This window comes from Haliotis rufescens, unplaced genomic scaffold (genome assembly GCF_023055435.1).
Source record: "Haliotis rufescens isolate VD_foot unplaced genomic scaffold, xgHalRufe1.0.p SCAF_73, whole genome shotgun sequence".
In the NCBI taxonomy this organism is placed as follows: Eukaryota; Metazoa; Mollusca; class Gastropoda; order Lepetellida; family Haliotidae; genus Haliotis; species Haliotis rufescens.
In genome coordinates, this window is record NW_025964365.1 from 1,135,373 (window position 1) to 1,153,508 (window position 18,136).

The following is an 18,136-nucleotide window of genomic DNA, read 5'->3' on the forward strand; positions in this document are numbered from 1 at the left end:
ATAAACCTTATTGTTTTGCCTAAGAAATTGAAAAGTATTGATAAAATTTCAGTAGATAACTTGAATAATCAGCTGTTGGATTTAGATGAAATAGAAGAGCCAGAAATGAAATCCATCTGGGAATTTCTGTTGTTAGTAGTGGGATTAGTGCTTTAAATAGTCGTGAGTGTACTGTTGTATGTAAAGGAAGTAAAACCCTGGCAAGCCAAAAGAGAACATGGTGGGAGAAGTGCCTTGGTCGCACCTCATTCGAGATGGTGTCGGTTGAAACCAAAGGCAGAGGAAGAGTACCCTCTGCACCCCTTATGATGAACACTGGTCCACAGACAGAGCAGACACTGGAAGACCGGAGTAGTAGTAGGCCATCTCCAGCCATCTGACACATTTTCCGATGCGGGTCAACTCCCCTGTGAATGTCAGGACCATGATGTTCGCTCAGGTGTGAAGATGATAAACCCTGTGGTGTGTAAAGGGACACGCATATTTGCCTGAGGATACAACTGTGGTTGCGTGAAAGTGACTTTGACATTGAACATGGGTATGTTACTACCTGTGTCACACTCGGTAATCATAATAGGTAATACGGGTGTTGTAGTGGACGGTATACATAAAATTAAAGTGAACTATATTGTTCTACACCATGTACTTTCTTATTTTTCTTATTCTATTTTTGACACATGTATCTCAAAAGGAATCTTCATGACAACCAGTGTCCACAATACTGTCAAATTAAATAGTATAAGAGTGTTGTATTTTGAAGAAATCTATGGATATAATATGTTCTTATGGGTATTTTTATGTAAATGAACATGCTTGCATATTCAAAAATATTCCATTCTAATGGCCACGAATAACGAATTCAATTCATGAATGGATACGGTTTGATTCACCAAATATGCAAGTGAAAGCCCTATTACTCAGTGTTGCATGGAAAGGAAGGGATGGCTGATATATATATTTATATAATCAGTGTCATGTTAACATATTGTCATGCAATATGGGTCAACAACTACACCCAGGGGCATTACAGGTCACAGGCCATCCCTGATACCTGGGCAATGGACAGTAAGAATTTATTGCCTTGTTTACCAAGCAGCAGCAAACTTACACCATGTACACTGTTCACTTAACATGGTCATATAGTTTCTACACTGACTACTGGTTGTATAATGACCATGTTTGCTCGGTAAAAATATAACAACACTTGCCTATTGACCATGGTCAAGTAGTTTATACGACCATGAAGATCCAGGGTAGAACAGATCTTCAGCAACCCATGCTTGTCATAATGGGATCGGGTGGTCAGTCTTGCTGACTTGGTTGATGCATGTCATCATATCCCAATTGTGTGGATCGATGCTCATGATATCAGTCACTGGATTGTCTGATCAAGACTCGATTATTTACAGACCACCGTCATATAACTGGAATATTGCTAAGTGCGGCATAAAACAAACAAACAAACAAACAAACAAAAAGTTTATACAATATACACTACTGGTACTTGAAATATTTCTACACTTAACTATGTTCACTTTGAGGTTCGCACACATGACCTTGGTCTGTCAGGGTATAACTGCCGATGCAAGACCCTCAAAGGACAGTGCAGACCTAGGGTAGATACTGCCAGAGGTATGAAGAGAAGTTGACTTATTATCTCATGTTCGAATGGTTGTCCGAAACTCTGCCTTCTGTACTAGCATTTTGGCTTATCCTGTCACTTCTTTGTAAATCTGCAACATGAAAAGTCTCCGTCACCCAAAGTAACTTGGTCCTCTGATGATCATTTTCTCTATGTGGCTCACGAGCGATTGTGTCACACCGTTTTTCACACTGGTTTAATACTTGCTGTTAAATTTACAGCATCAGACAGAAAATTTGATATGCTACATCTTTGCTTAATTCTGCGTAAATCCAGTGCAGCAAGATTGCATTTCTTGTTCACTTTTCCAATCTTTTGAAAATGTGTGTCAGAAGACAGTGGATCAAATAGTGTCCCAGCTTACAATAGCTACTACTGACCTCAACCTACTTTCACTGGAAAAAGCTGATCGTGATTAGATGGACCCCTCAGCGAGAGTATACCAGCACATGCGCATCATGTTTCTCACCAAGGACAGATAATTCCTATTTTGAGAGAGGGCAATATGTTCTGTGGTGAACTAGTGTCCACCAACCAAAGGTCACCATTTGTTTGCTGTCACCATTTGTTTGCTGTCATATCAAAAAAATTCTACAATCAAGGTTTTCTGTACATTGTAAGTTTTCCCTTACTTGACGCTACATAGTGCTTTAGCTTCTCTACCTTTTACAAACAGACAGTACTGGATCAGAGAGACAGTTGAAACAGACTATAACCCATGCCCCAATAACCTGGAGTTATCCACCTTGGTCCGTACTTCCTCATATTCTTCTCTGTGTACCTTACGACAGACGTGTTATATTGGAACAGAAGCTTACCTTTGATATGCTCAGTTTCTTGACTTTTTTGGTGGCGTTCATCCTTCCCCTGGCATATATATCCACTTCTCTGTGGTATGTTTCTGCTTATAATTGTTTAATTCTGCATTTATGGTGTCCATATTTTCGCGCCATGGTCACCTTCTTGAAGTTAACATCTATTTCTGCACCCTCAAGCTTGGCACCTCAATGTAGTTTTACGGGACTAACGTCAAGCATCATATAAACCAATTGTGTCTGCCTCCTTCGAGAATCCTACCATCAAGACTTGCTTTCTGATGAGTTAGTGAGCTTCATGCTCTTGATGTCAACTGGGTCAGGTTGATGAGCTGCCCCATGACCATGTCCACCTTGGTCTTCAAGGTCAACCTGATCATCAGTTCTACATCCCCCCTCTCTCAGATATCGTCAGCCCGGCTGATGAGAAGGAACTCGCCCTCTGCCCTGATTGGACCCTCTGACATCATCTTCAGGTGTCCATGTACCGCCGACGCCAGCATGGGTGATAGCCACGCAACACCATCTCCATTTGGCTTAGTCCGGCCATCCTTCATGTGTATCGTTGTGCTGGCCTGCAGTCTCTGTCGGCCCACAATCAACATGAAATCCGAACTCTGTCGTTGATGATGGCCATCCATGCCAACATCTTTGTGCGCACTATGGAGGGATGCTTTGGGTCATCTACGACTGTATTTGACAGTCATTATCTCCAACATCAGAATTTTATTATAGACCCCTTCGCAGAAATGACGTTTTGGAGACTAAATATACTTCTGAAGTATAAAGATCAATTTGTTAATACGTAACCCACCAAAACCTACCACTTTGTCACGGCATTCCTTATGCCATGTATGGAAGCCTATCAATGTGCCTGTGATGATCTAATTGGATGAGATAAGTTGTAATGTATAATATGTATGAACCAGCTTGTCCGTATCTTGAAATGTCTTGTGTGACTGGTGTTTCAATAAATATGTGATGGGAAAACAACTACAATTTGCAGCAATTCAGCAGCAGACATTGTTTTTTGTGTGCCTTTCAAAGTGCATATGTAATTTGTGTCCATTCTCAATTTTAATGGGGGCGGTCGGGTAGCCTAGTGGTTAAAGCATTCGCTCATCACGCCGAAGACCCGGGTTCAATTCCCGACATGGGTACAATGTGTGAAGCCCATTTGTGGTGTCCCCAACCCTGATATTGCTGGAATATTGCTAAAAGCGGCGTTAAACCATACTTACTCCATTTTAATGAATACAGGACTCAATACTTGCTATAAGTAAAACCCTGGGTATTAACAATTCAGGAGTGTGGAAATAAGAAAAAAAGTGTTCACTTGTCTTCTGCCAAGTAATTTGCTACAATTGACTTGTCTGAAGATAAGGCCACTTGTCCTGATTTCTCAGGCACACACTGTATATTTCAACTTGGACAGGGCTCGATTTAAGGAACTTGATTTCGCTTGCGCCAGGTTCATGTTGACATGAAAACCTAGTTGCACCTGACAAAAACAGGTTGCACCCTGGTCCCATAGATTTATCAAAATTGGAACGTGCACATAGTCTTGAAGTACTCACAGTTTGACGTCAAATCCAAGAAAGCATGACAAATTAATAAATAAAAGCGACAAAACCCATTCCATATTCTCTGCTAAAAGCACTCAATGTACAATTCCGAATATATTATGAGCATGTGTTTATGAATCACTATCAAATAATTATGATACCAGGTGTTCCCGAAAAGGTGAGGATTACAGAGATTGTTTATGTAGTATGGTAAATAAAGCTTAGAGGTATTGAATGTGTTCAGAGACCCCTCTCAGTATGGTTTAGACACAAATTTGAAAGATTTTGACATGCCCTGGGTGCATGTAGATATAAATATCAGGTTGCATTTTTCAATAATAGGTTGCACAGGTGCATGTTTTATATAGATAAATCAAGCCCTGTTGTAGAATGCACTTTGTCGCCATGAAGGTTGAACCTAGGTTTGTAATGGAGGCAATAGTTGCTTTTGTAATCATGAAATAATCCATTTTACAATAAATTGCACACCAACATTAATGGTAAAGGATTTGATGTGTTCAACAATGCACATGAATAGGCAGGTTCTGACAAATCAGGGATGAAACAGAGATGAGATGAACAATTAAATATATATGCTCTCTGCTTCATGGCATTCATTCACCTGATGAAGGAGTAAGCATGTACTACGAAACGCTGTGTTCCTCATAATAAAGAAGTTGACATGCATAAATTCTCTTTCTCATGTGTATCACTTCTAAAGGGCTTTCAAAGACCTTTAAACATACTTTTCAAACAGCCATGTAACTAGTCAGGCATGGTGTTACAACGCCTTGAGTGATGAAACTTTCACTGTGGACAGTTGGTTTGAGGCTTTCACATAGCTTTTGTATCATCTTGAATAGACTTCAGTCTCTGATGCACACAGGCCTTCAAGTGCAGCTGGTATTATCCATGTACACACTAAACACTGCTTGTGCAATCTATCATTACATAACTTTGAGCTTTCAAGCACCTAAAATAGCAAATGGCTTGAAAATCTCTTGAGTTTGTTTCCAAGATCCTGTCATGAAAACCATGATGGCATATATACAGTCGATACTCGTTATCTCGAACACCCTTATCTCAAATCTACCGATATCTCGAACCTGTTCTCCAGTCCCGACCGCCTTACTATATGTTAATGTTCATGCGTTGTTATCTAGAATGTCTGGATATGTCGAAGTTACAACACGATCCCACTAGGTTCGAGATAACAGGGTTCAACTGTATATTGGCAATAATCATTTTATTATCCCAAACTGGCTTCCACAAGAGATATCAGATATCGCTCCGGTGAGTTGAAGGAAATTGCAACAATGCTTTAGCTGACCATTGGGATGTCATCGGTTACCATGACATCACAGTCAAATGACATCACTATTTTCCATGCCACTGAAGCTGGTTAACTGCACCTTTACACACAAGTCTGGTCAAAAAGTTGACTTTGGATGATAAATAGAATTTCTTCCTCGTGTCTTTTAAGCTCAAATGTATGAAGACTTTTTGATAAAAGTAAAAATATCCTCTGCAAGCCTTTAATACTTTATCAACTCTTTTGATATACTTCAACTCAGAAGACACTTAGTGTGAATCTCCCAAGATCGATGTGATGCTGTGGGTAAGATTGCTTCAGTCAAGTCAAGAATATTTATTGAGAGCATGTGATAAAATACATCAGTAGCTACTGGAAATTAGTGTGGGAACCTGTATACAATGGTAAGTGGGATTTTGATGAATGTGTCCTTATTGTTGACATGGTAAAGGTGATATTCCTCCAGTCAACAGAATCAAAATAGTTACCTGTTTCGAATAATCATGATAAAACTAAGTGGTGACTAACATAATCGGGTGGTCATGCTCGCTGACTTGTTTGATGCATGTCATCATATCCCAAATATGTGGATCCATGCTCTTGATGTTGATTACTGGATTGTCTTGTCCAGACTCAATTATTTACAGACCGCCGTCATATAACTGGAATATTGTGAGTGCAGTGTTAAACAACAAACAAACATTTCATCCCCCTTTCCTTTTACTGTAGCACTGATTAAATTTAAAATAACAATTTCTCTTTCAGGAAGACAGCTGGAAAGATGATTTTTACGAGTCTTTCGAAGAGACACCACTTTTGTTGGCCATTGTCACCAGTCTGGCTTATGGCATCCTGGTGATAATTGGTCACATCAAGGAATATTACAGAGTGTACATAAAATGGGAACACAAAAGGAGCAGTGAACCCGGACTTGAGGTACGACACTCTGAGCCTTCAGAACACCCCCAATTATTCAGGGGACCATTTGGTTCCTCATGGCTGCAGCATGCACACAGCCTAGCTGCCCCTCTCATAAATCAGGGAACAAATTGGCAGTCCAAGTCTGGGCCATTGGCAGTCTGAGCAAGTTTGAATCAAGTTGTTTTAGAAAGCACTTTGGTTGTCAAATGCAGGGATTTACCTTGGTCAATATATAGCCCTGGGTACTCTTGGCAATGTATTTTGAATGTCCCAGGCATTAAAATGGGGATTCCAAGGTGTCCGCTGTGCCAACAGAAAATAAAATAATAAGTAAATGTGATACCTTTTGCTTATTATAGTCTGTGAGATTTCCTTGTTTGAAGCAGAACTTTGTGATTTAGTGAAGATAGTCTGAGTGACTGTCTGAGCATGATTGTATTACTTATCAGAGAAGATATGTTTATGACATAAATCTTACATAGTGCTTCAATGTTATCAATCATTTTAACATCCATACTCTATTGTAACCAATAGGATGATATGCAGGGGGATATCATTTGCAGCCATTCTTTATTTTTCAGCATATAGTATGCAATTGTTTCTCGTAAAACCTAGTCAACCATATGTTGACAACTTCCGGGTTGTATATCAATCAAACAGTTAGCATGGTTAGTAATTTCCTTATTACCCACTGAGAGATAATGACTCATTTTCACCATTTTCACGCCAGACAATAATTTATACATCTAGGCCTAGACTGATTATGGACAACAGACTGGAGCCTAGTGCTTTTAACATGCTTGTTTGCTTCAGATGCCTTTAGCAAAAAATAAAATATTTATATTTTGTGTGCTTGCCGAGACATGTTGATGAATATTTGATGTTATTGTGTTTCTCTCCTGCAGGACTTTGTTCCACTGTATGCCAGTTGGGAGAGTTTTTATAAAAAGAATGTATTCCGCCGTATCAAGGATTGCTGGATGCGACCAATAGCCAGCTGTGCAGGGGCCAACTTTGAAGTAATGGAGTTGGTCACACATGACTATGGCTGGAACTTTGAGTAAGTTAATTGAGCTTTCATGAGAGATTTTAAAATGCACTATGTATACTCGGACCCCATGGTACCGCGGCATTCATCGTATCGCGGCATTTGTGATTTCCGGTAGTTCACGCGGGACACGCCTCTTAGCAGCTGTCTATTAATGCTAATCAGTAACCAGGAAGTGCTCACTTTGTAAACAATTTCAATTTACTCGGAATGTTCCGTCTGCTGTAAGTAAGGAGTTATTAATGCGTTGATACATATTTCTGGCATCTTTTGTAATATTGCCTTACCCCCATCTATCAATGGCCAACAATATAACCCACAGTTCCCCAAGTAAACTTTCTCTATCGACCTGAACTAGATCATCTGGATATTCATGGCGACTAATAAGGTAACGGAAGTTACGTAGTCCGCACATTTTTTCCCGCTCTGTGTCCAGAAACTATTGGGAGATCATAAGGGCCATAATGCCAAACTTAGAAATACGTTCTTCACTAGTAGCCAAAAGATGAATACATACTTTGGGCATACTAGGAGTGTTTTCTTATATATTTATTGTTAACGTTTAACATTTTTCCATTATGTGACAAATTATTGTCATCCAATTTTTTTTTATAAATAATCTTAGAATATCATTTCTGATATTTGGTTTTTGATTTTTAAAATTCTTTTCTCTTACTTTTCTGTAAACATGCATGGAATACCTATTACAGATAACCCATTCCGAATTTTACTTGTGCTGTCTTTGCACTTGTCTGGACAAATCACTGATATCTGGCACGATCATACTAAGTGGTTGGTAGAATTATGTCCTCTTTTTGTCCAATTCGGACCTCCATACACAACTTTTCTCTGTACCGCGATACGATGGAGTTCTCTCCCTTGTCAATCTGAGCGCGAGGCCCGTCTTTTACTCGGAGCTACTAATGTAAATAATGAACTTTTATTAGTAAAATATGCATTGTTAGATCAAATAAATGATATCTGATATAGAGAACACGAATAATCATAACGGTTAGTGAGTGCATTTTGTTCCGTTCAGCATACATGACAAGTACCGCGATACCCTGAGGTTGCAGGCTACACAGCTTTATGATGGTAGCCCATAAATATTTGAATCTGGGTCAGACAATACAGTGATTGATATAATGAGCAAACAATTTCCAGTTAAACCATTGATACATTGAAAGCATTGATAGCTTATCATTTGATATTTTGTTAGAAGAGTTTGTGTTTACTTCTGTGGTAAAGCATTATTTGCCAATTTCAGACTTACTGGCAGGAAAATACCTGCAATGAACTTTGGGTCATACAATTACCTGGGTTTTGCGGAGAACAAGGGACCCTGCGCTGATGCCTGTCAGGTCACAACCTTGGAAGAAGGGGTGGGCGTGTGTGCCAGTAGACAGGAACTGGGTGAGTTGTATAGAGGGGGTGGGTGTGTGTGCCAGTAGACAGGAACTGGGTGAGTTGTATGTGGGAGGGGGTGGGTGGGTGTGCCAGTACACAGGAACTGGGTGAGTTGTATGGAGGAGGGGTTGGACGTGTGTGCCAGTAGCCAGGAACTGGGTGAGTTGTATGTGGGAGGGGGTGGGTGTGTGTGCCAGTAGACAGGAACTTGGTAAGTTGTAGTATGAAGGAGGGGGTGGGCATGTGTGCCAGTAGACAGGAACTGGGTGAGTTGTATGGAGGAGGGGTGGGTGTGCCAGTAGACAGGAACTGGGTGAGTTGTATGGAGGAGGGAGAGGGTGTGTGTGCCAATAGACAGGAACTGGGTGAGTTTTATGGAGGAAGGGGTGGGTGTGTGTGACAGTAAAGAAGAACTGGGTGAGTTGTATGGAGGAAAGGGGGGGCATGTGTGCCAGTAGACAGGAACTGGGTGAGTTGTAGTATGAAGGAGGGGGTGGGGGTGTTTGCCAGTAGATAGGAACTGGGTGAATTGTATGGAGGAGGGGGTGGGCGTGTGTGCCAGGAGATAGGAACTAGGTGAGTTGTATGGAGGAGGGGGTGGGTGTGTGTGCCAGGAGACAGGAACTAGGTGAGTTTGTATGGAGAAAGAACAGCTGAAATATATTACCTGGTATGTCCTTTCTTCTTGAAACTATAAACCAATTAAATGGGTTATTGCTCTTCTGCTGTCAGGTTATTTGGAAATTCACAAGGAACTGGATGAGTTGATGGCTGAATTCCTGGGAGTCGAGGCGGCTGTCACCTTCCCAATGGGCTTCGCCACCAACTCTATGAATATGCCTGCCCTCATGGATAAGGTTAGTGAGCAATAGACAGGTCTGCAGTCAACATCATTGTTGATTCTTTACAACAACCTTTTGGTTTTTTAACTTGCAGAAAATGGCAGCCAATCTTGACATGTGATAGTGAGTATTCAGAAGACCTGTACTGCCTGCAGACAAATCCCTCAGTTCTATCACAAATGCCAAACTTCATACCTTGAAAATAAGTAGTTTCAGTTTACAAATGTAGGTGTTGCATGTACATACAGAGGTCTTCAGAACAGTTGTGTGTGGTTGTTGCAGGGGTGCCTCATCCTGAGTGATGAGCTGAACCACGCCTCCCTGGTGCTGGGCTCGCGCCTCAGTGGTGCCACAATCCGGGTGTACAAGCACAACAGTAAGTAATTATTGGGGATCATCAGTGAATATTATCGGTCCTTGGTGCTTGATCATTCGTCTGTTGTGACTGTAATCAATTGTAAGTACAGTATCCATTATCAATTGTCACAAAACATGCAATTCATAAAAAAAATTGTATGTAAAAATGTTAAATGTTTCCACTCTTTTTTTTTAAATATCTTCACTTAAGCACATTGAACACCAATATGCAGCCATTAATGTATTTTCATTTATCCCTAGATTTTACTTAAAAGATCTTGTGAGGTGATGTTTAACTTATAGATTGTTAATTTACTGTGAAAAACCTTCAGATAATTATCAGTGGAAGAATAAACCAAAAACTTGTGACTTGGATAACTGGGAAAAAAATGTTCACACGATGATAACATCGTAGCCAATTCTAGAAATTATACTAATCCATATCAACTCCCTTTATTGATTGGGAAGCCTTGGCCTCGTTCCACAAAGCAATCACAGCGCTATGACTGTCGTAAGTCTATGTTAATTTATGGGAGTTACGACAGTCATAGTGTTACGATTGCTTTGTGAAACGGGCACCTGGTTATTGAACAGTTGGCTTGTTAGCCCGGGGTTTGTTCCCCATATGGTGCAAGACTTGCCCTCAATCATGATGTTACTGGAATGTTGCTAAAAGCAGGACAAAACCATTCTCAAATATGTGTAGTGGATAGAGCATCTGTCTGGAGTGTGGAAGGTGGATGGTTAAATTCCCTGTCTGCATGGTCCGTGTCATACCAAAAGATGTTAAAAGTGGTACCAGTACTTGTTGTTACACTGCATGGCGGTCGGCATTAAGGGGATGAAACTAGGACTGGTCGGCAAAGAGTCAGTATTTTGTGTCTGACAGGGATTGTAGCCAATTCTTTACCCTAGAACGTATACTTGTCCATATCCACCAAGGGGGCACGGGTGGCCCAGTCGTCTAAGGCGCCGCGATTCGCTGTGCAGAGTTGCGTCCCTTGGGTACGCCAGAAACCTATGGTTGTGGGTTTGAATCCCGGTTCACCCAAATTATGTTTCTAGGTTTGTCAGCACCATACCCGTGCTCGTGGGTTTCACCTAAGTGGTAAACGTCTGAGACCTGCATCACTTCGGGCTTTCCTCCCACATTAAGCTGACATGCCGCGATATAACTGGAATACTGTTAAAAGCGGCGTTAAACCCAAATCACTCACTCACTCTTATGCAGGTCACTATGTTAGTGGCATGATCTTGAAATCAAAGTTTTAACTTGCCTCACTCATAGATAGGGAACAGAAGATGTGTTTTGTGATGTTGTTATTTGTTGCTTTAATTTGTATTGATGCAGTACACAAATGTTGGGTCTTTCAGACATGAAAGATTTGGAAAAGAAATTGTGTGACGCTGTGGTCCATGGGCAGCCTCGTACTCACCGGCCATGGAAGAAAATACTCATTGTTGTGGAAGGGGTGTACAGGTAACTACTGTGTATCTTAATGGAAAACTTTGTGCACCAATATCTGTGCAAACCTTTGCATTATACAGTATATCAGGTAGTCTAAGGACATGGGAGGTCGAGGCAAGCACATGTTCATGATTTGCAGTAGGCATAATGGATGACCTGGAAAAAGTATAGGGAGACTTGGCAAACTGGCAATCCTTCTCTTAAGAGCCTTCTAAAATTGGAATTAGGTGGTCAGGGTTGATCATGTCGTCATACCTTTAGCGTTGATCATGTCGTCATACCTTTCGCGTTGATCATGTCCTCATACCTTTCGCGTTGATCATGTCCTCATACCTTTAGCGTTGATCATGTCTTCATACCTTTAGCGTTGATCATGTCTTCATATCTTTAGCGTTGATCATGTCGTCATACCTTTAGCGTTGATCATGTCGTCATACCTTTTGCGTTGATCATGTCATCATACCTTTAGCGTTGATCATGTCTTCATACCTTTAGCGTTGATCATGTCTTCATACCTTTAGCGTTGATCATATCGTCATACCTTTAGCGTTGATCATATCGTCATACCTTTAGCGTTGATCATGTCGTCATACCTTTCGCGTTGATCATGTCATCCTACCTCGGTGTTGATCATGTCATCCTACCTCGGTGTTGATCATGTCATCCTACCTCGGTGTTGATCATGTCATCCTACCTCGGTGTTGATCATGTCATCCTACCTCGGTGTTGATCATGTCATCCTACCTCGGTGTTGATCATGTCATCCTACCTCGGTGTTGATCATGTCATCCTACCTCGGTGTTGATCATGTCATCCTACCTCGGTGTTGATCATGTCATCCTACCTCGGTGTTGATCATGTCATCCTACCTCGGTGTTGATCATGTCATCCTACCTCGGTGTTGATCATGTCATCCTACCTCGGTGTTGATCATGTCATCCTACCTCGGTGTTGATCATGTCATCCTACCTCGGTGTTGATCATGTCATCAACCGCCAGGTTGCCTGGCTCAGCTTCTGCTGATTCAGTTATTTACCGGTAAGCTGGAATATTGCTGATAGATGTTAAACAACAACTATGTACAATGAAGGGACCTTGGGTTCTCAGCTCTCATACTTCCCCCCAGCCTGCAGTACAGTTTCCTCTGTTTTCAGTATGGAAGGATCAATAGTGCGACTCCCTGACATTGTCGCCCTTAAGAAGAAGTACAAGGCATACATATACCTGGATGAGGCCCACAGTATCGGAGCCATGGGGCCCCACGGCCGCGGTGTCGTAGACTACTTCAATGTTGACCCACGAGACGTGGATGTGTTGATGGGTACATTCACCAAGAGCTTTGGTTCATCTGGAGGATACATTGGAGGAACGAAGGTTGGTTTCAAGGAGTTACACAAGAACATATTTTGTAAAATGGTCATGAGAGATGAGACAAATGATCAGACCGAGAGATACAGTAAATTCCTTTAAATACCCTACCTTTATTACATCATAGCCATAATTTCCGTTCTGGCTAAACTGACACTATAAAAATCTTAAGATTTTTCAATAGATGTCCTCTTCATTGTCAGTTATGTATCTAATGAGGAGTCAGGAATTCAACACTTTTTTCTGTGTGAAATCTTTTTTCCCAGTTATCCAAGTCACAAGTTTTTGGTTTATTCTTCCACTGATAATTATCTTAAGGTTTTTCACAGTAAATTAACAATCTATAAGTTAAACATCATCTCGCAAGATCTTTTTAGGAAGATCAAGGGTCTGTTAGTGTGCCTGAGAATGGATTCTCCAGGTGTACTGGAGTTGCCTTGGGCAGGCTGCTGGTGTCGGTGACCCCGGAGGCCCCTGGCCCCTGGCCCCTGGCCCCTTTTACATTGAACAGTTCATGAAAGCAACACAAAGCATGAGTCAGCTATTGCGATGACATTCAGCAAACTCATTCACAAGGAAGTATCGCCTATTAAACAAGACATCACTGTGCTGAAAAGTTCAAAGGATTAAGTAGACAAACAAGCTAACTCAATAGCTCTGAATGTACCGTTCATTCCCCTAAATACACATGCTTCTCTTGAGAGAGCACAATCTGTGCAAGTTACGTCAAGTAACAGATATGTGGAATGAGCCATTCCCAAGGCGTTTCACAAGGATAATGTTGCAGATATGGTTAGATCTCATGTTCCTTTCCCTGACAGGAGTACAGTCACACGAGCAGACTTGTCTCTTGATGACAAATATATGAGGATTACTGCTATTCATGTGAATCATGTGTGTTTCACAAACCAGACTGTCGGTTAAGAATAGAACACCATCACTGAATCAGGATAACCACACTGTTACTAACCTAGGGTTGTGTATGATATTTATAAGGATGTATCAGAACAGAGGATTCTACAACTTTGTCCAAGGTCTGCGACTATTTCTTGTGCAGATTTGTCTTCCCCGAGTGCTACAGTTATTCATGTGGCTCGTGTGATACACCACATGCCTTACACACTCAATTCCTCTCCTAGAGCTACCGGGGCGGTCGGGGAGCCTAGTGGTTAAAGCATTCGCTCGTCACGCCGAAGACCCGGGTTCGATTCCCGACATGGGTACAATGTGTGAAGCCCATTTCTGGTGTCCCCCGCCGTGATATTGCTGGAATATTGCTAAAAGCGGCGTTAAACCATACTCACTCACTCACTCCTAGAGCTACCGGGATTATTTTTGAAAAAGATAGAGACTGATCTATTCACGATCTGGACGAGATCAACCTCCGACCTCCAGGCTCTTACACCTGAAATGGTGGCCATCACTATGTAATGCCAGGCATTTCAGTCATGTGTCCCCCTCCAGTACATAACTGTACACTGATGCCTCAAACACACACTGGGGAGCTCACATGGACGATCTCATGATCCAGGGAGAATGGTCTCGGGAGGATCAAGTCCTTTACATAAATTGCCAGGAAATGAAAGCTATTTATTTTGCCCTAAAAGGACAAGTAAAGTGAAATAAATGTTTGTGATTTTGTTGCGAAAGTATTAAATGGTCAGGTGAAAGTGTTGAAATTACACACTCATAATCAGATTCCAAAACAAGACTATTTGGGGGCATGCCTAAGACTGTAGTACTCGGCAGATATACACATACGTCAGGAAGCGGTCAATCTAAAAGTGTTGCTGTTTCTGTTAATCCTACAAAAGTAACCTTGCATACATTGCTGAGTGTGTGAAACGACCTTTGATCTTGACATTGTGAATAATTAAAATAGCAATTAATGTCTGTAACGAGCCTTTTATGACTACCATCTACTACCATGAACAGTGACTTCCTACCTGTCCAACAATTGGCCAAGGGATAAAACCCATCGTGTTTGTTTCAGCAATATACATCCGTACATCCAGCATTCGTTTACTTTGAAATACACAAACTCACCCACTTCTTACTGTATGTGTTGATTCCAGAGCCTCATCAATCACTTAAAAGTGAACTCCCATAGCGCCATCTATGCTTGTGCCATCTCCCCTCCCATAGCCAGGCAGGTCATCCACTCCACGAAGATTATCATGGGCAAAGATGGAACTAACCTTGGTAGGTCAACTTCTGCATTTGTTTGTTTTCTAAATTTTGTCATGGGGTCCTGTTGTCTGAGACACGACATTCGGCTGGAAAGAGTTGTGTCCCCTATCTGTGTGAGGATCTGCTGGTGAAAGGTTCATGTCTCAGATTCACTCAATCCATTATGATCCATGGTATGTCAGCACCATACCTGTCCTTGTTCTTTCTTCTACAGTTTATTTTTTCTTCTCTGGAGTTTGTTTGTTGTTTATTATCGCACTGAGCAATATTCCAGCTATATGACAGCTGTCTGTAAATAATCGAGTCTGGACCAGACAATCCAGTGATTGATGTCATGAGCACTGATCCATGCAATTGGAATACGATGACATGTATCAACCAAGTCACCGAGCCTGACCACCCGATCCCGTTTGTTGCCTCTTACGACAAGCATAGTCGCCTTTTACGACAAGCATGGGTTGCTGAAGACCTATTCTTCTACTCCAACATTTATCTGACACAATGTGATATGTGATTTTAAACTCATCCTTCAATCTTATTTCAGTTGATGGAGGCAATAAATGGCCCAGTCGTCTTAAGGCACGACAGTTCATGATGCATGAGTTGCATCCCTTAAGGGTGCAAGAAACCAATAATTCTTACGAACCTCTACCTCTATAGTATTACATCATTGCCAAATTCCCGTATTTTGGCTGTAATCACACTATAACTAAATCTTCAGATTTTCAACAGAAGTCCTCTTCACTATCAATTACACACAACTAGTTGTTACTGCATTAGCACCAATAGGCTTACAGCTCTTCAGATTGCAATGGTGGGTAAATCCTCCATTCTTTCCTGTGTGTGCTAGAGTGAACATCAACTTTTCACAGCCTCAATTCTTTAGTACTTGGGTTGTGCACTCACACTAAATCTAGCTATATTCATTTTTTAGTTGTATTACATTGTTCAACTAATTGAGAAGTATTCTGGGTAAGTGGTTATATTGACTGGTACTAATGTAAGTACATACTTGTGTTTATGGGCATTTCCTGATTACTGGAGACCCTCATCCTTCCTGCTTGATGTTCTGGGATGACCTCTGTGTTGAGGACAAGTGTTGCTAGCAGTGCACCTCCCTTTTAAAGTCAGCTTTTAACAAATTAAGAAAACTGTAGAACAAATGTTATATTTGGGATAACACTTTCTTAGTAAAGTACAGATTCTAGTACTTTATTGTGTTGAGTCACATCCGGGATTCCAGCCCACACTGTCAGAGTGAGGCACCTAATTGGTCAACGACAAGCTGAACATGATCATGATCATTGAAGTGTGACAGGATACCACAGAATGATTTTAATTATTGGCAGTTAAAGCACATGGCGTCATTCCCTCCTAAGTTTCCACGAGATTCATCCCGAGATAGGAAACCTGCTAGAAATAGGATTCATTTCAAGCCGTCCGCAGAAGAGATAGAGCTCAGAAGCCATTAGAGTCCTCACGTCAGACTGACAATAAAGGACATGGAAATAGCAGAGATTCTAGACCTAGAGGTCAGAGTGACCACAGATTCTGACTGCACTACCAAACCATCCAGTCGTAACTGATCCAATAGACCTGTTCTTCTTCTCTTCTGACTCCAATTGATTGCCCACCGACTGTCAACATACAACCCACTCAGTCTCCAGTATGAGGGCGTCTTTTGTCATATGCCAAAAATTGGAAGTAGATCACATCCGACCACTGGATTCTCAGCATCATTTCGAGGGGATACAAGCTACATTTTTGTCATCATCCTCTACTTGTATCCTGGCTAGTAGGCCAAAGATTCTATCTGAGAGAGACCAAATTACAGGAAACCAACCTAGTCACTGGGACACTTTTAGGAAAAAATGCCATTCGGAGCCATCAAGACTCAGATGACCTCAAGGGTTCCTACTCCCCTACTCAAAGGCTCTTAGTCCCGAAGAATGACATGAGGATGATTATATGTCTTAAGGTCCTCAATGAACCCTTCCTTGTCCCTCCTCCCAAGTTCCAGATTGAATCAGTATGGAAGTTATGTTCAAGCCTCAGAACGGGAAATTTGCACTTATCAGTCTAGATCTGCAAGACATCTATCTCCATGTCGGTATTTAAGAAGCATCACAGAAAAATCCTGCTTTGCAGTCAACAAAAGAAAGTATGAATTCCAAGTTCTTTCATTTGGGATTTCTGTAGCACCTTGGCTATTCACCAGTCACAAATCCCATTACCAGTTTACCCAATCTAAAGCTAGTTCGTCTACACGAATATCTAGATGACTTCTTAATGGCAGATCAAGACGGATCCCCGCTCAAACAGAACAAGATCTTCTTGATCCAGCTGATGACTTATCATAGTGAACATTGGTGCCCGTTTCCAGTTACAAATCCGACATATCTGACCCCCAGAAGATTGTTATGCCAAGACATTGACGATGCTTAGCATGGTAACATCTCAACCCACACGATCTTCTAGGGAATTTAATGTCTCTCCAGAATATGACGTACAGAGGAAGACTGATATTACGCCTATTCCAGAATTGGGTAAATTTGTTGAGATCTTAGCCCATGGATTCTCTCAACCAAATACCAGACATCTTAAGTCAGGAACTCAACTGGTAATCTCATGTTATGAGCGGTATTCCTTTGCTATTTCGTACACCCAAACAGCATCTGCTTACACATCACGTCCGAAACAGTTTGAGGAGTCCATATGGACGACCTCAAGTTCCAGAAGGTAGGTAAAACTACTTGATTATCTGAACTCTTTCAACACCAGTCAACCAGAAGCAATGACTGCTGTGACACCAACTTCCCAGAGACTCATGTGTGATAGATGAAGCCAACATTTATCAAAGAAAATATCTGATTGTAAAACAGCTTTGCTACTACATATTATACACCAATTGAAAGGTCTTATCCTGTTGTTTATAAATATGTTTATGACATTGTTTAAATAATGCATTTACAACTTAATTAAGTTCTTTGCAAATCAAAAAATGTAAGCTAACACATTCATAATGTCCAGATTGAGGATCGAGGAAGCAAAAATTTGACGATTTTTGGCAAATATAAGAATTAATAAAATCCACTATGTTATTTCTTATATATTTTCATTGTTTACGTTAATAATCAACATTTATTTATTGTTATAAAAAGAATTATAAATAGTATCTGTCATCACCCATTTCCCGATAAC

The 18,136-nt window shown here is 41.1% G+C and overlaps 1 protein-coding gene across 1 annotated transcript in view; it reads left to right on the top strand.

Moving 5' to 3' along the window:
• LOC124119177 (serine palmitoyltransferase 2-like) overlaps positions 1-18,136 on the top strand; it is a 38,684-nt gene that overhangs the window by 11,595 nt on the left and 8,953 nt on the right. The window contains exons 2-9 of the mRNA XM_048388538.1: positions 6,100-6,270; positions 7,161-7,315; positions 8,571-8,716; positions 9,443-9,567; positions 9,835-9,928; positions 11,284-11,389; positions 12,532-12,751; positions 14,821-14,947. Coding sequence (XP_048244495.1) covers positions 6,100-6,270; positions 7,161-7,315; positions 8,571-8,716; positions 9,443-9,567; positions 9,835-9,928; positions 11,284-11,389; positions 12,532-12,751; positions 14,821-14,947 — 1,144 coding nt within the window. The remainder of the gene's footprint in view (positions 1-6,099; positions 6,271-7,160; positions 7,316-8,570; positions 8,717-9,442; positions 9,568-9,834; positions 9,929-11,283; positions 11,390-12,531; positions 12,752-14,820; positions 14,948-18,136) is intronic.